Raw genomic sequence first — 24,998 nt, forward strand, 5'->3', positions numbered from 1 at the left:
TCCCGAGGGCAGGACCATCCTCAGGTCGGGAGCATCCCCGGGACGGGAACATCCCCAGGTCAGGAACAACCCCCTTGACGGGAGCATCCCTGGGTCAGGAGCATCCCGAGGGCAGCAGCGTCCTCCCGCCGGCTCCGCGTCGCGCCCCGCCCGCCGCCCGTGCCCTGCCCCGACGGGGCGGGCGCAGCTGGGCCGGCCCCGCGCCGCTCCGCGCCGCTCCGCGCCCTGTGGGAGGAGCCGGCGGCTCCGCCGCCCCCGCGCCCCCCGCCCGCCCCGGCGCATTTCGCGGCCGCCGCCGCGGAGCAGCGCGCGGGGGGGATGATGGATCCGCGGCTGCGGCTGCTGACGCCCCGCGCCCGCCTGCCCGCCCTCAATGGAGGAGGACGTTGAGACCCGCAAGATCAACAGCAGCTTCCTGCGCGACCACAGCTATGCGACCGAGGGTGAGTGGTCCCCGGCCCCGCAGCCGCCCCGCGCCCGGGCCGTGACTCAGCACGGCCGAGCCCGGCGCTGCTTCCCCGGCGGGATCCCCGTGGCTGCCACGGTGCCGAGCGCCTCTGACATCTTGGATGCTCGGGAGCATGCCCGATTCCGGGCTGCGATGTCCCTCTGCAGATGCTGGAGGAGCCGAAATCAAAACCCGGCTTGTTGCTCCTGCAGCCGTGCACGAGCCGAGGAACCAGGAGTCTGCGGCGCTTGGGGTGGCTGTGTCGCATCGCCAGCCGGCTCATCCCTCTTGTTCCCATCCTGCCGGAGGCACTGCAGCCTCCACAGCTCCCAGTGCGGTGCTGATGCTCCCATGGGGGAGCGGGAGCGGGTGCCTGCAGCTAAAGGTTGGGGCCGCATCCATCCCCGAGCACGAGGCAGCCTCTCCCTGCCGCTCTGCAGGGCTCTTGCAGATCTGGGCTGCGTCCCGGGGGCACGATCCCCGGCTCATTGCTGCACCTCTATTTGTGGCTCCGTGCAGGGGGAGCGCTGCGCGACTCCGGCAGGTCTGTGGCATGGGGCCGGCGGCCACTGCGATCCCAGGGCCCCGAGCGCCTCTGCTGCGGCTGCAGCTGCTGGGGATGCTGCATGGCCCGGTGCGCACGGTGCCGTGCAGCAGGGCTGGAGGGGCACATGGCGCTGCGGGGCTGCAGCTCCCAAACGTGCCTCCTTACCCTGTGACAGCATCACTGGCATCCGTGACCAGTCCGGGGCTGTAATTATTGCTGTAATACTCGGAAATACGATAAACACCCGTGTAATTAAGTAGAATTAAGCAGTGTCCCAGGGCTGTTTTTGTACGAGCCCCTGCACGAAGAGGTGCGTGCGGCATCACGGGTGTTGCAGGGTGAGGAGCTGCTCACGCAGCGTCGCACCGCGGCCAAACATGGGGCCCTGTGCGGCACACTCGAGTGTGGATCCCAGCAGATCTTGTGCTGCAGTGGGGACAGTGTGGCCGCGGGGGGCCACGTTTGGTGTGCGAGTGAGTGACCACCGCCGTGTGACACTGCGTCCTGCCCCAGGAACGCGGGGCAGCCAAGGGCCTCCGCTTGGCCCCACTCTGGGAGATGCTGCTGCTCCAAAGCAAGAGACCAACCCTGGTCCCTGCGGGAAGACCAGCGTCCCCCGCTCCATGCAGCAGCCTGCCCAGGTGCCCTCGTGGCGCCGCTGGGGCCTTGTTTGTGGGGAAGGAGGATGCACAGCACGAGGCTGGGGCCACTGCGACCCTGACATGCTGCTCAAGGGGGTTTCTGTAGCGGGAAAACCTACATACGGCAGCGGTGGAAATTGCAGGGACCTGGCGGACCACTGAGGAAGAGCCTGTGCCAGCTCATGCCGTGCATGCAGCTCATGTTCGCACAGTAGCAGGGCGGGAGCCTTGGCCTCTACCTGTCTGTCCTGCCCATCTCGTAAGCGCCTTGCTGCCCATAACGCTCTGTATGTAGCTGTGCTGCGTCCACCCATGGTGGCCGTGGCTGGCCTTGTCCACCCGTGGTGCCACATCCACCCAGCAGGATGGGCTGCAGGGATGTCCCTGGGCTACGTGGGTGCCAGCAGAGCTTCCAGAGGGTGACATTGCCAAGATGGGTGCAGGACCCTGTTTCCAGGTCACTCAGCTTGCACGGGCTTGTGCTACGGTCGGTGGAAGGTGCATTCGTCATCGCTGTGCTGCACAAGTGTCTGTGGCAGCCCACATGGAACGTGTGATGTCGGCGCATGGCAGTGGGCTGCGGAGCCCCATGCTGGGAGGACGAAGGTTCAGGATGTGAGGAGGTGGGAGAGCCTCAGCCTGAGGGTCAGGGCAAGCCCAGCCGAGTGAGCTGGCCTCGGTGTGCAGAAGGGCCCCGCGTGGTGCTGTGATCAGCCCTCTTCGTGCAGATGGAGCGGCCAAGCCGCATGCCGGGCGGGACGGCCCCGCGCTGACTGGCGGTGCGTGGGTGTGTTTGACAGCCGCGTGTCGGTGGGAGCTGCTCTCCCACCAGGGCAGCTTGCGGCGTCTCACCCCTCATGTGGCCATTTGGCTGGAGGCCGCTCACATTTAGAGAGGGCACAGGGAAAGCAAGGCAGGACCTGCACGGAGCTAAGGCAGCCTGTGCTCCGGGCACACGGAGGGGCCGGCATGTGGGGAACCCGCACGAGGCTCCTGCGCTCTGGACCTCGTGCAGAGAAGGTCTCGCATGAAGCACGCTCCATGGTGCTCCCTTGGGTCAATCTGCTGTGGAAATCCCGTTTCATGCCCCATTCAGCTGGGATGCTGATGGCAAATAGGACCATCTGAGGCATTCAGACATAACTCTTGGAGCAAGCAGTGTCCGTTCACTGTGGGCTTCCTGTGGCTGAGCAGCAGCCCTTATTTATTTATTTATTCTAATCTCTCTCTTTTCCTGCCTTAAAAGCCTTCCCGCTGCCTGTCCTGGGCTCACGCTCAGCGCTGCCAGCTATTTTTGTTGTGCCGAAGGATGGGCATTACTCTTTGAGGATGATCTGGATTGGGATTTAAGTAATCCAGGAGCCTCCTTGAAGTTGTTGTTTTAATGCATAAGCACTTTGATTACCAAGCACGGTCCTTTCCTCTATGCTTTTTCTTTCTATGCATACGTTGTATTAGACCTTCCCCCTGCTGTGGCTGCGGGCACAGGTGGCTCGTTGCAAGCTGTGGACACGTCCCCTTCCTCCCAGCCCAGAGCAAGGCCACGCTGCCGGCCACCATGCTCTGCGTCAGAGCCCTGGGGATACTTTAATCCCTGGATTAAAGAGAGGAGACGTGCTTGGGGCCTCCGTAATCCGGGATTACAGGGATGGCTGGAGCAGGGAAGGGAGCCGCTTGCAATGGTGGCTGGGGCCCAGCAGGGGAAGGCTGGGGAAGCCTGGGGTGCTCAGGGAGGATGGGGGAACATCAGTGGAAGTGCCTTGCAGTCGCCCTCTTGGTACATGTCTCTCGTGTGCTGGAGAGCGGGCTCTGGCCTGTGTGCGCTTCCCATCGACCCCGCGTGGCCCTGCTCACGTGCTCACGTTCGCTCACAGGAGCAAGGGGCTCGGCGAGGGGACGGTCTGTCACCCCCTCCCCAAATAGCCAAGAGGATCCTGCTCCGGGGAGAGGTGTTGGGGCTGCACAGCCAACGTCCTGCAGACCAGGTAGCTGTCATCTCTGCCGCCCACACACACCTCTCCTGAGGCCTGGCAAGCTCACTGTGAGCACAGACATCCGTGGCCAGGAGGCTCTGAGAGCGGGAGCCCAGCTGCTCGGCCAGCCATGGCCTCTGCGGGCCATGGCCTCTGCGGGGGTACATGAGACCATGGAGCGGTGCACGGAACTGTGAGAGACCACAGAGCGGCACACAGAACTGTGAGAGACCATGGAGCAGCGCACGGAGGTGCAAGAGACCACAGAGCGGCACATGGAGCTGTGAGAGACCATGGAGCAGCGCACGGATCTGAGAGACCACGGAGCGGCACACAGAACTGCGAGAGACCACGGAGCAGCGCACGGAGCTGCGAGAGACCCGCAGCAGCACACAGGTGTGTGCAGCCTGCAGGGGGACACGGCCTCGTGGAGGTGATGACGCGGCAGGGTGCTGATCCGGCAGGTTAAAAGCGGCAGATGCTCCTCCTGCTCCTGTCGTCCTGGCTGTGCCGATGGGCGGAGCAGGTTGCGAAGTGCTCAGCACATGGTGCAAGACATGTCCCTCTGGAGCCACTGTGTCCCCCGGGGCCGTCCGGCAAGTTGAGGCTGGGGTTGTGCGCTCGCTGCTTGCTCCACCCCGGTGCTCCCATGGCTGGTGGTTCATGGCTGGCTCAGTGCCGGGGCAGCAAGACGAGCGGCGCAGGGCACCAGGCTCAGCACAGGCTGCGAGTAGTGAGCACCAGCGTGTTTTTATTGAGGCTTTTCCATAAGCAGTGCAGTTTCCATGGGCAGGACAGACCTCGGTGCTTCCCGTGTTTAGTTCCTTCTTTTCCCAACCTCTTTCGAGGTGTTTTGGGTGAAGGCTGGACCGTAGGCTGGGCCCTGGGCTCTGGACATGGACAGGGACTCCCAAAGCCATGGTGTGGGCTGGGAAACCTTGGGGTTTTAGATATCCTTTGGGTTCTTGCTTCGCAGCCTCTGTTTTTCCCTTGATTTTGTTCAGTCTTTGGCTTCTCAAGCCTCCCACATTGGAGCTTCCGCTCACCTCATTTCATAGGACGTTGGAGGTGCAGCGTGTTCCTCGGGAAGAGAGAGGCTGGGTTTGGAGGCTGTTACAGTAGATCTTGCTGTTTGAGGCTGAATCTGGCTCTGAGGGTAGGAGAGAACCGGGATTGTTCCCAGCATGTTTGGAAAGATCTGTCCCCGTCTCACATTTCCTGTGCCGGCACCACGCTGCGCCGCAGCCTCCGTCCCTGCCCTTGCTCCAGTGCAGCTCGGCAGCTCCTTGGTAATGCGCTGCAGATCCATCTCTCCTAATGCCGTGCTAGAGCAGGTCCTCCAAGTGGAGAGGTCACCAAAATAGAAACCAGAAACCAAAATAGCTAGCTAATCCCCCATTTTGATCTTTCTGTGCTGTGTTTCGGTTGATTCCCTAGTGCAGCCGTGAAACACGACCATGAGCTCAGCTCCCGAGTATGCAAACAAATTGCTGAGATTTTCCTACCCTCGGATCAGTCCCTATCCCTATTCTCTGAATAACAATAAACGTTAATGGAGGTAAAGACTGTTATCTCCCTCATGTCTATTTTGTCACTGGAATAGCAACTTTACATGTTAGAGTGCTGAGATTTATAGGGGCCAAGCCTGTTCAGCAAAAACAAATCATGTTCCATCGTGCGCGTTGCCTTTTATTGCTGCTGTGTTATCCGGAGCCATCGTGGGTGTTAACCCTGTGATAACATCCTCAAACGGGGGCTCTTAATAATTTCATAGTGGAATATAGTCGTTCTGCAGCAGTCGTATTAAGATGGTCCGATCGGCCCTCATTTTGGTGCAGGGCTATAGAAGTGGAAACTGTCCAAGACACCAATGAGGAGAAGCCCGGGGGCGGGGGAGGCACCAGGCGCTGAAGCAGCCCCTGCTCCGACCGGACCTGGCAAGCCTGTGGGTGCAGAGAGCACCTGCATGGGCTTGTGTAGGGCTGGTTGGTGTGTGTGGGCCCTGCCTTGCTGCCCCAAACCAGCCTGGGTGCCCTTGCAGCCCAACCCTTTGTGCGGCGATGGCATGAGCAGCGATAAGGAGCCGGGCGTCCACTCGCGGTCCTGGTGCCGCTCAGGCCTCGCGCGCGGCGGCAGCGCACGATGCGGGAGCCGGGGCGCGCTCGCCAGCGGGGCCATTCTGTCAGTGGCCGCAGTCCCATCAGACGGGCCTGTCAGGATCTCTGTGAGCTCTTCCACGGTGCTTGTCCTCTAAAGAGCCATTAGGGCAGAAGAGACTGGAGCAAACTGGACCTGCGCAACTCAGAGCAGTGACAGATTGCTGAGTTTTGGCTAAGTTCTGCAGGAGGACTTGCGCCTCCTCATGAGGCGGTTTCATGACGTTGTTGGGCACCTGAATGCGACGTTTTTATTACGAGTGATGCAAAATGGGGCAGCACGATGGTGCTGATGAAGCATGGCCAAGGGATGGGAGGTTCTGAGTTCCTCACAGAGTGGAAGGGACGAAGAGCACCCTGCATTCGTCAGGAGGCAGAAAAACAGAGGCAAAGCCCATCATTTTGGACAGAGTTTTGGTTTGCCCGAGCTCGTGATGCTGCACCACAGTCTCCTTGCAGCCGGGCTCTCTGCTCACTTCAGGCTGCATGGTGGTGACTCCCATGCGGAGGGGAACGGGAGCGATGTGGAGCCTTTTCCACCCTGCAGCACAGTCCGTGCAGCCGTTGTGCAAATCCCGCAGGATCTACCCACTTGGCAGCCTTCCTGCCAGGCAATGCTCACTGCAAGCACGAGCAGCCTGGGAAACCCGTATTGAGTGGAGGGGGATAAAATCCAAGTGCGTTTTGCCGAGCTGCCCCCCAGGGGTCTGTTCACCTGCTCCCCGGTGAGGACAGTGCCAGCCTCTGTTTTTCAGCTGCTGCCACCAGAGCAGCGGGTGTCTCCCCTGCCCTGCGCAGCTCCGAGCTGGCACGTTGCCAGGGCTCCCCGCGCCTGTCGCAGCCGCTCGCTTGCCCCGCTGCCCGCGCGCTCCCAGCCTTGCCTTTGGCTGCATCTCTTCCTCTCCCCTTCCACCTGTGTTCTCCTTCTCTATTTTTAGTCTCTTTTCATTTGGATCCCTGTTCTTTGTTCTCTGCACCTCCTAGCCCGGCCCGGGACACGTTAACGTGGCCGGCACGTGGCACTTGCTGCTCTGCAGCCGTGTCTCCCCGTGCCATCGTCCCAGCTGGCGAGTCCTGTGTTACCTCAAGGCCGAGCTCAGACTTGGCTGCCCCCATGGGCAGCACCTCGATTCGCTCCATGGGAGGAGGCAGCTGCCCTCCTGCTTTGCAGCTTCTGTGTTTGCAAGGTGACAACATGGACCAGGGGCATGAGCAGCCTGCAGGGAGACCCACGCGAGCCGGTTGCGCGGGGCCGAGCCGTGGCGTCGGAGCCAAGCTGCTGTGTTGACTCTGCCCGTGCTGCTCTGTCCTGGACAGCTCCCGCCTCCTCAAGCCGCCTTTCCCTTCGCTGCAATCTGTTTCTGACAGCGTGTGAAGTTATTGACAAGGTGATGAAATCTGGTGGACTCGCACTTGCCAAAAAAAGAAGTCTTTATTCCCTCTCCATATGCAGTCCCAGGTCCTCAGATGAAGGCGTGCCCCTGAAAGCGGTGCCAGGGCACAGCTGCGGGGCCGGGGGATATTTGTGCCCTGGGGGAGGCACGGAGATCCCATCCCGGCTGGTCCTGGTCCCTCTCCAGTGCCGAGTGCTGGCTCCTGTCACCACCCTGTCCTCTGTGCCGATAGAAGCGTGTGGGGACGTCGGCACCGCTCATCCCAGGGAGCCTCTGCGCAGTGCTGCATCCCGCGGGCAGGAGCCATAGGCCCTACTCCATCCACCCATCGACTTCTGCTCCTTGCCAGAGGCAACACCGTGAATACAGATATGATCAGATTCATTAAATGGGGAAAAACTCCCAATGGATGATGATGATAGGATTCCCTTATTTATAGGAAGCTTTGGAGAATAGTTCGTTGAGGGGAAAAAAAATGGTCTTGGCAGGGTGCTTGGGAAGACTTTGCTTCTGCAAAGTCAATATTTGTTTTTAGGCGGCAGTGTATTCGCATGGCTCTGGTTCTCGGATGCACCGTCGCCTTCAGCTCTTCTCCCAGAGGACCAGGACACCACATGGATTTGCCGGGGGAGCTCCTGGCTGCTGAAGCCCTGCTCATGGCACAGCCCCTGCTCCGGGTCATGTGCTGTAGTCGCCCCTGCTGCAGGACGATGCTTGAGGAGGCTCCTCTGAGCCACTTTGTGGCCTCTGTGGCCTCTGCAGCTCGGTGCTCCTCGCTGCCGCGGTGCTGCTGCCAGAGCTGCCCGCAGGCTGCACGGCTGTTTGTGGTACAGTTAACCAGCCTTTCCCTGCCTCTGGAATACCTGCTCGTGCAGTTATTAAGCTACAGTGAGAAAATGTAAAGCAGATTGGACATATCCAGTTCCTTCCCTTTGCCCCTTTGCCCTCTCAGGAGCTGGAAGCCCACATCTGTTGGCAGGAATCTCTCCTGGCTGCCGGGACTTGCAAGCCCTTTCCTTGGCATTTCTTTTACTTTCCGAAAGCCATTGATTTTTGCAGTGCTGAGGTAGGAAAACAAGCAGCCTGTAAAATGGTGTTATTCCTGGGTTTTAAAATGGAGCTCCGGGCTCCTGCTGTTGCTGTGTCCGCCGGAGCCATTGCGTGTAATCGGCCTGTGGAGTCCTGGGGTCCCTTCCAACCTGCTGGCCCAGCCGCAGGGATGTGTGCTGCTGCACTCGGACGGACGGGGAGCACCAGGCTCATCGCTTCCTGTAATTAAATTCTTCACTTGCAAGAAAGTTAATCTTCCCAAAGCACCTAAAACCTGACCTGCAGCCTGAAACGGCAGAATATGTTGCTTATAAGCACTTTTATCCAAGTGTAAAGGGCCCGTTCCAAACCCAGCAGCCATTAGTATAATTGGATATTGCTGTTCCCGAGCCAAGGACGTGGAATAGCGAGCTGTAAGGACACGGCAGCTTTGCTGTGAAGGTGGCGTGGGCGTCGTGGCAGGAAGGGCCCTTCAGCCTGTTCCCCCGACCACGTTCCTGAGGAGCCTGACAGGCTGAGGGAGCTAGGGAGCCGCCTCACCAGGGCTGTCCCCAGTGCACGCGGTGTCCCCTGCCCTGCGCGATGGGACCGCGGAGCGGCCGCCGTGGAGCAGCGTGATGGGAAGGGGCTGCCGCGTTCCTGTCCGAGGTGCTCAGGGTGTCCTACACCAGGATTCCGGGAGACTTTCCCCACTCCTTTCTTCTATGTTTGCATAAACACACGAATAAGCTCATTAGCCAAATCCGCGGTGGTGGCAGCAGTGTTAAGCCTTCTGGGGGACGCTGACTTGAAGCATGTGCTGATCCCAGGGCTCTGTGCGGTTTCTAGAAGGGGCTCAGGAGGCGCCCGCTGGTGCTATCCTGGAGTACCGACATGCCCAGCACAAACACGTAATCTATTGCTCTCACCGTGGCTTTGCTCCCGCTCACTTCACAGTACTACGTCCTCACTTCTCATTACCTATGTGCAGTCAGACAACAAAAAACATTAAGGGCCATCTCAATTTTGCCTTACTTTTGACTCATGCAGGAACTGTCAATAGTTCTTTTGTAACCACAAAATTTGTCATACATTTATTAAGAGACAAAGTCAACAGCCATCAGCATTCGCCTTCCCTGGAATTTAGACTGATTAAAATCAAACCAGATTTTTTACAGAAAGCAAGTATATGTTAGCTGGCTAATACTAGGTACCTGCCATCAGCTGTGTAATTTGGATTTTAAGGTGTATTTGCCAGTTCAGCTTTTATTTAGCATGGGTCCCCCCACCAGCTCCCATGTGCTGTCCCGGCGTAGTGGTGCCAGGGTTGCAGGCAGCACCAGGGAGTGTTTGGTTATGGATACGGCAGGACTTGCTCCCTGATGCATTTGCAGAACCGTCTGGAGAGGCACTTTCTGTCCCTGGGGATGACAGTTGGTTCCTCCCACAATTAGTGCCTTGGGAGGTTACTTCAGTAAATGCTGCTTTGCATTTGCAAAAATGAGGCGTTTTCCTTCAGCGCTGCCAGGCTGCTGGCACCGGCTGTTCGCTTGGCACAGGCCTCAATGCTTGATTCTCCATTGGGGCAGATGGATTTACCCTCTCGGTAGGAAATGGGGGCTCTTGGTGCGTCTTTCAGCTGCGATGTCGCACTTGAAGCCGCGCTGCTCGGCTTCCACCCCAGGTAGCCGTCCTGCCCCGCGCATGCTGAGCGCTGCCTCCGCTCCCGCGGACCCAGCTCCACCGGCAGACTGGGGCCAGTGCTTGTCCCACCGCAGCGGGAGGGAGGCCGAGCGCGGCCGCCCCAGCGCGCACCTTGCCAGCCCGCAGCGCGCTCACCGGCCGCACTGCGCAAGCGCTAATGAGGGGTGGGCTGCTCACCACAGTCGCCAACTGTCCCCAGAGCATCGCGCTTTTTTTGTTATTGTTTTATTATTTGTGACCTGTTCCGTGTACGCTCCTGCAGGGTGTTCATCCCAGATTGCACTGCTAGTAGGTATTAACCGCCTGGCCAGGGGCTGCTGAGACGCTCTGCGGCATCCCCGCGTGCTGCCTGTGGCCCTTCGTGCTCTGCAGTGTGTTTTTGCTTCCAGATGATCATTCCCCCTAGCTTGGACACCAGCTGTGGCGTCTTAAGCTCGGAGGGATTAGTGTGCTCACGTTAAAGACGAAGTCTTGTTATTGCAGCCCAGCAGATCCTAAAAATAGCACGACTCGACTGTGACCTCTCTGCCTCGGATCCAGGCGGATCCAGTCACCTGGGAGGTGAGCGGGATTATTCCTCTCCTGGGCAAGCACTGGCTGGTGTAGAAACTGCATTAGATCCTTAGCCAAGCGGAGAACTGCAGTACGAATAGATAGGCAGGTACTGCCAATTCCAGATCAGCCTCAGAAAAAAATACTAGTTAGATTATATTTGTGATTTGTAAATTTTTATTTGTTTAATTATTTATTTTTTACTCTCTGCTACTTACTCATTGCTGGGCAGAGACACGCAGATTTCTTGCCCAGACAGAGAACAGAAAAGTGGGTGCCCGTACGTGTGCGTGTACATACACATGCATGTACACAGGCTCCAGACCAATAAATGTGGCAAATGCAACATTCAAAAGATTAGGTTTTTTTCAATAGCTGCAATCTCAGTATGACTGAAGTTCTGCTGCTGCTGCAGAATTGCTTTTAAGCAAGTCATTTTAATGGCTCAGCCCTTCAGTTAATGAACATAGCGTTGAATTGGGAAAGGAAGGTTTAAGGAAAGCACCGATGGACGCTCTGCAGCTTCCTGAGCCCAGCACAAGAGACATCCTTTTCTCATGTCTTCCTACTTGATATAGCTCCAGGTGTTGGACTAAGCCACTCTTAGTTGATACACAATAAATGCCAAGGCCTGCCTATCCTTAGCTCTGAACAGTGCCCAGCGTAGATGCGGGATGCTGAGCATGGTCTCTTTAGCGTTGACGTGACTGGGGGGGTCCGTTAATCCTTCTCTAAAGCAGATTGCTGCTGTGGCCAAGGGCATTCCCTGCTCCCATCTCTCTCCTTGCACCCCATCCCATTGCCTGTGGGCCACAGAGCCACTCCAGTGCCCCCAGTCCCTGCCTCCCTCCCTCTGCACCGTAAGTCTGGTGCGTGCGGGTGCAGCCTTGGGAGCTGGAGGGAGCAGGCCCTGCCAACGCTGCGTGTGCAGAGCGCGTTGCAGCCCACCACGGAACAGGGACGTGCTGGGGATGGCCCTGCTCTCAGGACGTGCCCCAAGGAGCGGCGCGGGCTGCAGAGCCGCGCTCCTCCTGGCAGCGGCACCGAGGGGAGCAGGGAGGCTGCGTGGCGCCGAGCGGCATCCACACAAGGTGGGAACAGACCTGGCCATGAGCTGAAAACAGCTGCTGTGCATGCGCGGAAAGCTCACCCCCTCCAGATTTCAGCTGACATTTGGGTGCTTCTAATTAAAATTTTTAGAAAATCAATAGGTTGTCCTGGTAAGCGAGCAGATGGCGTCAGCAAGATGACCAGAAAGACAGAGCGCGTCGCACTGGCGCTTGGCAGAGGTGCTCGCGGCTCGGCCACTGGCCCTCTTGCTGCAGCGATGCCCTGGCTGGCTGCACGTGCCCTGCGGCCCTGCGTCCACAGGCAGCACTTTGTGAGCACCAGGAACCAGCCCTGATGCTCCTCCCGCGGACAAGGAGCCTCCAAAAACGAGCGCTGCGTGTCTCTGGTACCCATTAATTCATGTTTGTTCTATCAGCTGTGAGCATTTAAGCAACCAGTAATGTCAGTGGAAACTATGGGTTTTCTGAGTGTATTTCACTTTCTTGGTGGTGCAGATCTCATGCCAGACTGGGCAAGAGCCCGTGAACTCTGATTGCAGCTTTGCTCCATGGAGAAATACACGGCTGCAGCTCTTGGGAGCAATTATCACTGGAGTTTCTAAGGTGCTACTGTGAAAAGGGCTAAGCAGAGGACTTGATCAAGCTCAAGTGCTTCTTACAAAGTTTAAGCTATCTTAAGAGTATGTTTTTGCAGTCAGACTTATTTTTTGCATTAATAACTCTAAATCCAAATCAGTACCCAGAAGGTTTTTCAGCCTCTTGGTTCTGAGAATCTTCTGGTGCCAGGCTGTGAATGTGCATCCCCCGCGTTAATGCTGGCTACTGAGGTGCTGCCCAGGGCAGTGCCATCGCGCTCCGGGAGCTGCGCAGGAGGCTCGTCCAGCTCTGCTCCGTGCACCCGCGCACAGCCCTGCTCTTCCCAGCACCGGGCCTCTGACTGCCTTTACAGAGCAGGGACACATGCATGTAATGAAAGGTGTGTGTATAAAATAAAGAACTGCAATGGTAAAAAGAGAAATTAGAGAAGCAAAGTGATACAGGAAATGATGGATTTGAGCAATTACATGATTCATGGCAGGTTTCATCTGCTTGGATTTGCTGGCATGTATAGAGCACGTTCTGCAGTTATCCTGAGCATGCTTGCAGCAAACCTGCCTCACCACCGTTACGTTGATTATGGTTGCAGCCTTAAATCTCTTCCATTTTGCACACAGCTGGGTGCACAAATTGTCACGGCAGCTTCCTTCCCAATTTGGGTGTATATTTAAGCCCTCGCATCACTGAGGATGATGATGCTCAGAAGTGGCAGATTACAGCTGGTGCTGCACGTTGCACTTGCAGCACGGTGGGAGCCAAGCCCTGGTGAGCCAAGAGCGGGGGCCTGTCGGGGACAGTAGCATCAAGCTCCGTGAGACCCCTTGGGGACCCGCAAGTGCCACCGTCCTCGGCACAGGGCAGCCCTCGGGCCGGTGTCTGAGCCCATGTTGGGCGTCCAGGCGCAGGAGACGCCCTGCGCTCTTGACGAAGGCCTGATTGCAGATCTCGTGCAAAGTGAGCTGATTCGAGACTCCATAAAGCAGCTGTTCATTTTCCTCTCAAACTGAGGGGGATTATTCAAAGTGTTAGAGAGATTCTCAGGTCCCGCACTAATTGTCTTGATTAACACGCTGTTCCGTATCACAGGTGTAATGTATAACAGCCCTATATGGCTCTTATAGCCTAACCAATTAAAAAATGTCATTAATTCAAGAGCTAAGGAGTTGTGCACCCTGCTGAAAAGCAATCTCTGCATTGCAAGCACAATGTGCAGTGTGCAGCATGTGTCTGGGTGCACAGCTTGCATCCTGGTGCGCAGCCTGCGTCCCAGTGCACAGCCTGTGTTCCGGTGCACAGTGTGCATCCCGGAGTGCAGCCTGTGTCCCAATGTGCAGCGTGTGTCCCGGCATGCAGCATCCATACCCGTGGGCAGTGTGCATCCCGATGCGCAGTGTGCATCCCAATGTGTAGTGTGTGTCTTGATTTGCAGCGTGCATCCCAGTGTGCAACATGCATCCCAGTTCGCAGAATGCATCCCAATGTGCAGCGTGTGTCTTGATTTGCAGCATGCATCCCAGTGCGCAGCGTGTGTCCCGGTGCAGTGTGCGCCCCCGAGTGCAGCATGTGTCCCAGTGTGCAGCGTGTGTCCCAGTGCACAGTGTGCACCCTCGAGTGCGGCATGTGTCCCAGTGTGCAGCCTGCATCCCAGTGCACAGCATGCATCCCAATGTGCAGCATGCATCTTGATCAGCAGTGTGCATCTCAGTGTGCAGTGTGCGTCCCGGTGCACAGCGTGCATCCCAATGTGCAGCGTGCATCCCAATGTGCAGCATGCAACCCGGTGTGCAGTGTGTGTCGTGGCACCCATCCCAGCGCTGGGCAGTTCCATCCACCACTTTGGGACCACTGGTGTTGGGAGTCAAGGCTGCAGCTCTGGTCTGGCTCCGTTACCCTCCTGGTTGCTATGCGGGGACACGTGCGCGGCTTGGGGATGAGCACCAAACCTGGGGACAGCGGTTCAAGGGAGATGAGCAAGGGGACAATCTGTTACCTGTCCTCCCGCAAACACCTCCCTGAAACCACCCCCCTGCCCTGTCGTCCTCAGCTGGGCATCATGTCAACCCTGCAAGGACAGCGACAGGGACGGGTTCACAGCCTCGTGTTCGCAGCCCTGCGGTGGAGGCGGCTGCAGAGCACAGATGGGAGTCACATTAGTCTGGGTCAGCAGCACAAAATTATTTCTTGCTGTAACAGTGGCAGAGGAATTTTGTACGTGCCAGCATTTTTAACATTTGAATATTTGTTCCATTCTGGCGAGGATCAGCAGCTGCTGCTGCTCACAGCGCTGTGGTGAGCGGTGGGGCTGGCACATGGGAGCAGCTCCCTTCCCGCGCGGGGGTGTGCGCTGAGACCCGGACGCGGAGCTTTGTGGCACTCGCTCTGCAGAGTGTGGTGACGTTTCGGGACATTTTGCTGACGATGCCAAATTCTGCCTGGGCTTAATGCAGCGGAATTGATCTGCTCGCAGGCTGTCATTCCTGCAGCAGGGAGATCGATGTGGGGGGCTCATGGGTGACTCCTCACACCGCTGATCCGGCTCAGCCTCCGTGTGCCACTCTGGGCCTTCCCCACCGCTGCTCGGGACCGCGGGGCTCAAAGGAGCCGGGTGGCTGTGGAGGGCACGGGTGACGCCGGGCAGCCGTGCCGTGGAGGCTGCTGCTGCCCACGTGCCTCGAGCTCCTCATGCAGCCCCTTTGGAGCAGCCCAGAGCTCTGCAAGTCTCCCCACTCCCCACCTTGCCCCCAGTTAGCGTTTCCCAGGGGATTTGCAGCCCTGCTCTGAGGTGTTGGTGTCCTTGTGCCTCGCCCTCAAACTCGTGCGGTGGCTGGGGCTGAACGTGCCCTTCTGTGCTCTGTAGTGTGCACCTGGGAGCGGGCTGAGCCGGGAGCTCTGTCAACACCCAAACTATCCACAAAGGCCCAGCTCATCCCCTGCGCTCGGGGCTGTTGGTGTCTGATGTCAGTGTGAACTCGTGGAATGGAAAGAAGGGGGTGATCCTCGCGGTGCTCCCGCCTGCACGGCGGGGCTGCACAGCTTGCAGGAGCTGTGAAGGCTGCATTTAAAGCTCCGACAGCCACGTGGATTTCTCGTTGCTCACATATCGGGCAGTCCAGAGCTGCTCCAGGAGGATTGCTGTGCTGGCTCTGCCTGCTCCCCGCAGCCCCGTGCAGGGCTTGACATCCATGTTCACCGCGACCGGCCCCAGAGATGGGACTTTGCCTGCATAGCAGCCCGAGGGTCCCTATATGCAGTCTGGCCCCCCATTTGCAGACATAGCGAGGGCCTTCATTCCCCTCCAAAGCCTCTTGATCATTTGTCAACTCCTTCTGCTTCTTCCCTCTGCCTGTGTGGCTTCAGGTTTGGTTTTCCAGCCCCGAAATGTCGCTTACTCCACACAGCCCCGCAGCATCATTTGCTCCACGCAGCCCCACAGCACCGCTTGCTCCATGCAGCCCTGGAGTGTCGCTTGCTCCACAGAGCCCTGCAGTTTTTCTTGTTCGCCGCAGCCCTGCAGTGTTGCTTGCCCCTCACTGCAGTTGTGCACCAAGCGGGCAGCAGGGATGGCAGCACACAGGTCCAGTGGTATTCCTGCGTTCCCACTTGGCATTCCCTCCCATCCCACAATCCCTGCTGCCTTCGCTCTGTGTTGGAGGGCCTCATCCAGCTGGGGACAGAGGCTGCTTGCAATGAGTTATTATCGCACACTTATTGGCACTTGACTGGATAGATCAGACTGGGATTTGAGTGGTCTAAATCCTTCCTCACTTGGCAGCCTGGTTTGCTGCTATTTATGGTGCTTTGCAATTTATTGCCATGTGCACACTGGGCCGTTCTGCATGCAGTGCCATCAGCAAGTGGATGTACAAGTGAAGGAGGATGCTGAGCAGAGGACAGAGCCCCGACGGCCCTGCTCCTTGCTCCTGCCATCCCTCTTGTGCTTCCCAAAGGCTCCTGCCAGGCAGAACTGGGACGGGACAGCACGTGGCTGATCCAGGGAGAGACATTTGCTTGTCCCAAGGCCAGGAGCTAAAGCAGAAGCAGAGTCCTGACCCCGAGGGAAGTGGGGAAAGAATGAGGGGTCCTGAGCACATTATGTGCAGAACTGTCACTGCGCTGCCCGAGCCAAGCGAGACCCGCTTCCCAGGAAAAGCAACCGGAGAGGAAGGAGACGCGGAAACAGCTACCAAGGACCGGCCCTGGCTGCTTGTTCTGCTGGATCTCCTGCGTTGCGGATAAACCCTGTAGGTCCCAGGCACCACCAGTGGGGCCGAGATGCTGCCCTGTGCTCTGCCTCCTCATTAGGACTGATTGGTTTAGAGACAAATCCCCTCTAAGCCCCCGAATGTCCCTGCCAGCTGGACCATGGCTCTGAGCCCTCCGGGAAGCGGGGGGGGCAGCGCTGGCACTCGGAGCTGCTCCCAGGCTGCTCCCCGTGATGCTCGGCCCGTTTCGTGGAGTCATGAGCCCCGCAGGAGCTGGCCGTGCAACGGGACTGTTTCTAATAGCAGCTCCTTCCCCTTCCTGGTGCTTTGCAGACCCCAGCGAGGGCACGGCCAGTGGCAGGGGGTGCCTGTATTTTACAAACGCCCTGTTTTCCTGGTGAAGCTGCATCGCAGCTCTGGAAGTCACAGCAGCGCTGGGTATTTTTAGCACGAGAGCATCAGGCCGGGAGCGCCGCGGGCTGGAGCGGCTGGGGATGAATCGCCATGGAAACGGTCGTCTCCAAACTGCCCGCGCAGGAAGCGCAAGGGAAGGGAAGGGCCGGGAGGAGCCTCGTCCCTGCCTCATCCCTCCCTTGTCCCAGCGGCTGTGACAGGCAGCAATCAGCCATCATTTCAACACAAATGTGTGAATTTTGGCTGTGGCTGCCTCATCTCAGCCAGGCTGGGAGCAGTGGGTGGAGGGGCAAGAGCTGCACTTGCCCTGGACACATTCGGAAAGGCTCCGCGTACCCTGGGGCTCCGTCTCCTGGGGAGCGCCCCTTGGCAAGCACGGCGGCTGTGTGCTTGGCGGGGATCGGTTTTAATGCGTTTTTAGTCCAGCTCTTTATGGTGAGGAGCAGCAGGGATGGTGCAGCTGGCCCAGGGCCTGGACCCCCTCAGCGCTGCCCTCAGGTAAATCGAGGGGGCTGGGGGCACTTGGGTTTCCCACAGGTGCTTTGAGCAGCTCTGCAGCCAGCGCAGCGCGTGAGCCCAGGCACTGCCTGAATTTACTGACGAAATGAATGACTTGACTGTAAGCAGCGGCGGGTGATGGGGCTGATTACACAGTGCTCAGCGGATGTGCTCCCAGAGGGGTGGCTTTAGGAGGAACAAGCACACCCTGACGTGAGCGGCACAGGGATACTTTGGGGAAATTCCCAAGGAAACACCGCTCCGGCCCTGGATCTGACAGCTCCTTTCCTCCTGCGCCTGGCCTGGGCAGCAGAGGTTCCTGCTGCAGGACTGGGAGCTGCTACCCTCCGGGAGAACCGGGAGAACCAAATTCCCGGGTTTTAGCCCCTGCCCCACAAGGCAAGGCCAAACCTTGGCTTTTCCCTGCTCGCTTTGACACCTGCCTTGGGTGGGAAGCCACGGGAGCAGGAAGCGGGACAGCAGCAGACGCGTAGTCAGAAACAAACAAGTTGGAGTCATAAAATCTTTCCTAAAGTGGAAACTTTAAATACATTGCCAACTGGGAACTGTCATGAATGAACATCTCTGCTTTAATTAGGGTTTAGCTCAAGCTGCTGAACCAGATTTGGCTCCAAATGCGACGTTTCTCAGTGCTGGAGCACGTTCGGTTTTAGCTGCGACATCTATATCTAGCTTTGGATGCAATTACATGTGAGAGTGGGAACATCCTTTGGCATATTTTTGCAGGGATTTATTTTTTCCTATGTTTGATAGACTCAGCGCCCGCTCCTCGAGGCTGCAGCTCAGTCCAGCGCTCATGTTTCACCCCAGCATGCAGCTCGTCACATGCGGTGTCCCGGGGCTGGCCCCTCCAAGCGCTCCCGCTCCCTTCCCCTGCACTCTCCTCCTCTCACTTGGCCCTTTCTCCATCCATTGCCACATCCCACTCTCCAGTGCCCATCCAGGCCACAGCACAGCGGATGACTTGGGGACAGGGATGGATGTGTCCCAAGCCTAGCCCTGTCTGCAGAGCGGTCGGATACCCCAGGGTCACCATCACAGCACTGCCACCAACACTGCCTCCTACAGCCCCCCCGAGTTGTGGGGCACCCGCTGGCCGGGAGCCGGGGGACATGGGAATGTGGGATGTGGGACGTGTGGTGCCTGGGTGGGCTGGGATCCCTCTGCTGGGATCTCTGTGGACACCAGCTGTCCCAGAGGATCGGGGACAGCCGGGTTTGGAATCCCAGGAGAGCTGGCACTCGCGAGAGGCTGGGTGCTCCCGTGGGCAGTGCCAGCTTGGGGGCTGCCCAGTGCACCCAGGCACACGCATTGCGCAGCGGGCAGGAACCGAAGGAAAAGACAGATTCTGGCAGCACTGCAGCAGCCCTGTGTGGGGAGCTGGGTCTGTGGGTGCCTTGGTGGGCTTTCTCTGCATGCGAAGGGGACATTGGCCCTGCTGGCACTGGAAGCCCCCAAGCTGCAGTGGGAGCAGAGCCCATGCTTGTGCCCGAGCCTGTGGGAGCTGCAGTTTGCAGCAGGACATGGGGTCCAGCCCCGCGCCTTGCATGGCTGCTCACATTGCCGCTCCTCTCGCCCGCAGCCGACATCATCTCCACGGTAGAGTTCAACCACACGGGAGAGCTGCTGGCCACTGGGGACAAAGGCGGGCGCGTGGTGATATTCCAGCGGGAGCAGGAGGTGAGTGCGGAGCCGCGGCTGCCCTCCCGATGCCTCCTGCCATGGAAGTGCTGTGGGAAGCGTGAAGGGCAGGGGGAGGTTGCATCCCCGTGCGCCCCGCAGCTGCTGGCTCCAGCTGCAGCGTCTCGGCACCCCGCAGCATCATGAGCCACATGTGGGGGCATGGGCATGTGGTGGGGACGCAGCAGGGGACACGGGGGGGCTGCAGGCCCGGGCGCTGACACTGCCATCCCACAGAGCAAGCAGCAGCCGCAGCGGCGCGGCGAGTACAATGTCTACAGCACCTTCCAGAGCCACGAGCCCGAGTTCGATTACCTGAAGAGCCTGGAGATCGAGGAGAAGATCAACAAGATCCGATGGCTGCCGCAGCACAACGCTGCCTACTTCCTGCTCTCCACCAACGGTCCGTGTGCCGGCCGGCTCGTGCGGTGCGCACCACCGCGCTCCCGCTTCATTTTGATTTTTAGAAAAGCAGAGGGATTTGCTTCAGTGTGCAAAAGCTTATTAAACTCATTTCGGGGTGGGGAGAATCATTGAAAATGTAATGAAGATCAATTACGGACTATAATGTTCTGCTAATTGAGTTTTTAAATAGCTTTTTGATTACCAGGGATATTACCTTTCCGTTTGGGCTGGTGTTGCATGTGCAGTGCATGTGCATGTGCATGTGCGGATGTATTATCAACACACCTCCTGTCAAAATATTCCCATGTCATGTTGGTTCCTTTTACTCTTGCTGCTAAAGCAACCCCATGTGCAGCAGCGCCGTCACAAAATGGGTTAATGAAGCCAAATTAATAGCAGTGGGCTGGAATTAGGGTGCAAGAGAGACGCTGGGATGGATGTTAGGGCTCTGCACAAAATCTAGCCGCAGTGGTGAAGGGAAAAACGGTCAGTCCGGACGACGGATGGTGATAGAGGGGATGAGCGATGGAGGGAATGGAGGGAAAGGGGATGGAGGGAACAAAGGTGATGGAGGTGACACCAGGAGGAGGTGGTATGGGGCGCTGCAGCAGGAGCAGGATTTCCCCACTTTCTAGGCGTTTCTGCTGCCAGTTTGTGTCTTGGTGGAATTTCTTGCGCATGTCACCACAGTGTCACTGTGTGTCTTGCCCGCAGATAAGACAGTGAAGCTGTGGAAGGTGAGCGAGCGGGACAAGCGCCCCGAGGGCTACAACCTCAAGGATGAGGACGGGCGCCTGCGGGACCCCTCCATGATCACCACGCTGCGGGTGAGCACTGTCGCGTGCAGCCCGCAGGCACATTCCTGGGCACTGTCACCCACAGACACAGCACGGTGCGGTGCAGCAGCAGGTCGCTCCGTGCAGGCATGGGCACTCTTGGATAAATTGTTGTGCTGTGAGTGCAGCAGCTGCTCTGCTACCAGAGAAGCATTTGTGCCACAGCAACAAGATTTGCTCATTTTTTACGTTCTAAGATTTGCTGATTTTTCACATTCTCCAAACCGTTATCATTTAAATGACAAGGTAGTTCAGAACAACAACATGGCTATAAAATGCACGTGGCAGAACTGATCACTTGCAAACGAGCAGCAGCAGGCGGTGGCGACGGGGATGAGGAGGAAGGGAAGGCTTTTCCCGTTCCCACCACTCAGCGGGATGGCCGAGCTGCCCCGCGCACCCACCTGGGCTCCCGGAGCGAGGGCAGAGCCGCGGCGGGCGCTGGGCCTGGCGGGACCGCAGTGCTGCGAGCGGTGCCTCCTCCCAGTCACAGCTGCCCGAGAGCCCCGGGAAATTAAGACACGTCGTTCCTAGATGAAAAATGACTGGCATCCCTCGCCCTGAAAGCACAGGGTAATTTAATTTGTTACTGGTTTATTTTACTTGACAGCCTCACTCTACACTGGATGCGGTTTGTTACGCTGGATTACCCTTTAATGAGGGCTGTATATGTGTGTGTGTGTGTGTGTATATATATATATATACACACACATGTGTGTGTGTGTATACATATGCACAAAGCTGCAGCTGGCAGGTTGGTGCCAGTGCCGGTGCTGCACAGGTGGGCTGTGCTGACGCCCGTTCTGTCGGTGCAGGTGCCCGTGCTGCGGCCCATGGACCTGATGGTGGAGGCCACCCCACGGCGGGTGTTCGCCAATGCCCACACCTACCACATCAACTCCATCTCCGTCAACAGCGACTACGAGACCTACATGTCAGCTGATGACCTGCGCATAAACCTGTGGAACTTCGAAATCACCAACCAAAGCTTCAGTATCCTCGGGCTGGCGGCTTCACTACCGGGCTTGTGGCGTGCTGGCGGCAACGGGTTCGGCTCAGTGGGATGCAGTGGAGGACAAGGCTTAGGAGAGGGGAGACAAGAGGGCTCCGAGCAATAGGGACCTGCAGGGCAGCAAGCAGCAGGGGCGGCTTGGCTGGCACTGTGGGGGACCCCCGAGAGCTGCTGTGGGTGACCTGCGATGTGCAGAAGCTGAAACAGTCCTGGGGAAAAGGAGGGAGCAGGCAGGATGCGGTGGCCATTGCCTCCAGGAGCCCCCTCAGAGCCGGGCTGGAGCGGGCTCAGGGAGGGCGTCCCTGTGGGCTGGGGTGCTCGGAGCCCCGCGGGGTGCAGTGACGCTCCCTCCTGCAGTAGTGCCGGGGCGGCCGCAGGGCACAGGTTTGAGCTGTTCTCCCCTAGGCTGAGCTGGGAGGCTGGATGTGTGATTCACGGGGTGCACAGGAAGGGCTGCGGGGCCGAGTCCTGGGCTTGGGGGACTGTCACGGGGCTGCACATCGCCCTTGACTCACCGCAGACATCGTGGACATCAAGCCGGCCAACATGGAGGAGCTGACAGAGGTGATCACGGCGGCCGAGTTCCACCCGCACCACTGCAATGCCTTCGTCTACAGCAGCAGCAAGGGCACCATCCGCCTGTGCGACATGCGCGCGGCGGCGCTCTGCGACCGGCACGCCAAGTGTGAGTACCGGCGTTGGGCCCCCCTGCCGCCCTGCGCCCGTCCCCACGCCGGGTGCAGCAATTGCAAAGCGCTCAGCATGCGCAGCTTTCCTTCCCTCTTCGGTCCTGCACCTTCTGGACATCAAGCTGGGTATTAAAAAAGGGCCATTTTGGCATAGATACAGAAGTGTCGTGCTGGTGGGTGATGACCGCAAGGCAGCAGGTCCCAGGGCACAGAATCGTGCCTGGGATTTTGGGCTTGGGGCATGAAACCAAAGGACGGGATGAGCCCCAATGACCCCCTGCCTGTCCCAGCCCCAGGACAGAGGCGTTGGCAGTGGCTGGACTGAGCTCTGGAGCGGGGGTCGAGCTGGCAGGGCAGGTTCCAGCCGAGCTGCCGGTGGCAGCACTGCTGTGGATGGAGCCGGATGGAGCCTCCCGCTCCTGCGCCCGGCCCTGCTCCAGGGCTAAGCGCATCAAGGAGCCAGCACGGCTCCTTCTCCTGGCATGGTGGTTTTGGTGTTCCCCTCCGCTGGGTGCTGGTGCATCCCACGGCAGCTCCACAACCGCTCCCTGGACATCTGTTATGGATTTCCTCCATCCCACAAGAGCACTGGCAGTGGAGCTGCAAGTGATCCAGTTCATCAGGGCACAAAATGAAAAGCAGCTTCTGGAAATGAAGTCTCCAATGGAGGCATTTAATAACCACCAATATTTAATAAACCCGCAGGTGACATCCCTGCACACCCCAGTCATGATATTTAGACAGATGCAGCTTCTGCCCTGGGCAGCGCTCCCTCATGTGCACCCCTTGTTCCATTCCACCCGCGCGTGGCACGGGTTGCTCCCGCGCGCCGCAGCGCAGCGACGCCGGTGAGCGCTGGCTCCGTAGGGCGAACGCAGCCGCAGTGGGTGCTGCGTGGAGCATCGCGTGCGGCCTTGCAGCTCCAGGGGATCCCGCGCTGAGGAACAGGAGAGGAAGTGGGAAGAAGCCCTGGGGATGCCTGTGGCAGTGAGGTCACGCTCTGTCCCTGCCACTGCCGCATGTATGTGGGGGACCGCAGTCCCTACACTGCAACAGGAACAATGTCAGGTTTTCAGTGATTTCCTCTCTAAAGACACATGTGCCCAGCTAGTGTTCCCTACAGGTGGGGTTTGCAAATCAATACATTGTGGAACTTCTCCGGTCTCCCTCCAGCCACTGAAACTGGAATTTGTTCAAGGATGGGATAGACAGAACCCATGTGCTGCAGCAGTAAGGCAGCTGTCCCCTGGCCCCGCTCCAGAGCCTTTAATGCCGATGCGCGTTGGGATACGCGCTTTGCACCGAGCACTGTTGCCCCCGCCATGGCTCACATGGGCTCTGTCCTTTCCTCTCGCACAGTTTTTGAGGAGCCCGAGGACCCAAGCAACCGCTCCTTCTTCTCCGAGATCATCTCCTCCATCTCCGACGTGAAGTTCAGCCACAGTGGCAGGTACATCCTGACCCGGGACTACCTCACGGTCAAGGTGTGGGACCTGAACATGGAGAACCGGCCCATGGAGACCTACCAGGTGAGCTGGGGCCGCGGGAGCGTCGGCACAAACTTGGCCGGGTCCTGCTCGCTGGGGCCAGAGCTCGGCGCGTGTCAGTGCTCACGGGCGGCGGGGGCCTCGGCGCTCCACCATGCTCTCATGGCACTGTCCCCAGGTTCATGACTACCTGCGCAGCAAGCTGTGCTCGCTCTACGAGAACGACTGCATCTTTGACAAGTTCGAGTGCGTGTGGAACGGCTCCGACAGGTGAGCGGCGGCACGGCGGGCACCAGCAGCCGCGGTGTTGGTACAGAGCTGAGTGTGGGGCAGAGCACGGGTGCAATGAGCTGCAGCCACCTCCACGCTACCCTTCTGGCCCCTTTGCTGGCTGTGGGTCATGAGCCACGTGCTACCAGCGCAGGGCGGGCTCTGCAGATCCTCCTGCCTGGCACATCCCTGGCACCATCCATACGGGAGCCTCCCCGCGCAGCACTGCCAGATTTTGGGCAACAGCGGGCCCAAAATCCAAGGCCATAGGGGCTGCCAGGCACCTCGCCAGGCAGGAAGAAGCTGATACCTCCCATGCTGGTGCGGACGTAGCAGGAGTCTCAGGAGAGGGCCCAGCTTGGGGCATTATCCAAGCCATGAGGCATCTGGTCTCAGATTGCACAAATCTAGGTGATAAGAGCCATGATAAGAGTCATCCGTGCAGAAATGGCACCGTCCCAGGTGGATCCCTGCCGGTTGCCCCGCAGAAACCATCAGCGCAAATTGATGCGGCTCTGCTGGGCCTCAGACCCACATCCCGAACGCCCCTGACGCTCCGCACGTTGCGGGTGTGCGGTGCTGGACAGGGCTGCTTGGCCCCCACATGCCAGAGGGCGGCTCTTCCCAGGGTCCAGGCCTTGCACAGGACGGAGCTGGGCGCTGCAGGCCTCGCTCACCCATCCCCTTCACCCGCAGTGTCATCATGACCGGCTCCTACAACAACTTCTTCCGCATGTTCGACCGCAACACCAAGCGCGACGTGACGCTGGAGGCCTCGCGGGAGAACAGCAAGCCCCGCGCCGTCCTCAAGCCCCGCAAGGTCTGCGTCGGCGGCAAGCGGCGGAAGGATGAGATCAGTGTGGACAGTCTGGACTTTAGCAAAAAGATCCTGCACACGGCATGGCACCCCACGGAGAACATCATCGCCGTGGCGGCCACCAACAACCTGTACATATTCCAGGACAAGGTCAACTAGGAGAAGCCGAGTCTTTAGGCATCTCATGTACTGAATACTAGTAAACACAAGGTTTCAAACGGTTCTCTCCTTTCTTTCTTTTTTCACCCTTTCTCTGTCCTTTTGGTCCCTCTAGGGGCCTGCCGAGTGCAGCGCGCTCGGGGGCGAGTGAGCAGCACGATGCAGCGCAGCACTGAGCACCGAGCGCACGCGCTTGGGCACCACCGCCAGGTCAGCGCTGCTGGCGCTGGGGCCGCAGGATGGCACGGGGTCTGCTGGGGAGGCGGAACCGCGGGGACGTGGGCACAAATGGCAGCCGGGTGGAGGGGAAGGGGAGTGTGTGTGAGACGGGGCACGTGTGCGAGTGTGTGTGCAAGAGCGTGCACGCATGGGGTTTTACCCCGGCCACCCACCTTGG

General features: G+C 58.7%; 1 protein-coding gene across 3 annotated transcripts in view; it reads left to right on the forward strand.

Moving 5' to 3' along the window:
- Positions 1–24,663, forward strand: part of PPP2R2B (protein phosphatase 2 regulatory subunit Bbeta) — a 53,897-nt gene extending 29,234 nt beyond the window's left edge. For 2 of the 3 annotated variants that reach the window (XM_088521641.1, XM_088521647.1), the window contains 8 exons: positions 18,829–18,926; positions 19,164–19,329; positions 20,046–20,158; positions 20,983–21,160; positions 21,700–21,864; positions 23,228–23,397; positions 23,534–23,625; positions 24,322–24,663. In XM_088521641.1, the coding sequence (XP_088377767.1) occupies positions 18,829–18,926; positions 19,164–19,329; positions 20,046–20,158; positions 20,983–21,160; positions 21,700–21,864; positions 23,228–23,397; positions 23,534–23,625; positions 24,322–24,601 (1,262 nt within the window). In that variant the 3' untranslated portion in view covers positions 24,602–24,663. Of the gene's footprint in view, positions 1–260; positions 444–18,828; positions 18,927–19,163; positions 19,330–20,045; positions 20,159–20,982; positions 21,161–21,699; positions 21,865–23,227; positions 23,398–23,533; positions 23,626–24,321 lie in introns of those variants that run through there. The other variant, XM_088521654.1, reaches the window with a different exon arrangement.
- The last annotated feature ends 335 nt before the right edge of the window (positions 24,664–24,998 follow it).

The sequence above is a fragment of the Tinamus guttatus genome, unplaced genomic scaffold (genome assembly GCF_059628265.1).
Source record: "Tinamus guttatus ecotype Peru unplaced genomic scaffold, ASM5962826v1 Tinamus_guttatus_pri_ptg000007l, whole genome shotgun sequence".
Lineage (NCBI taxonomy): Eukaryota > Metazoa > Chordata > Aves > Tinamiformes > Tinamidae > Tinamus > Tinamus guttatus.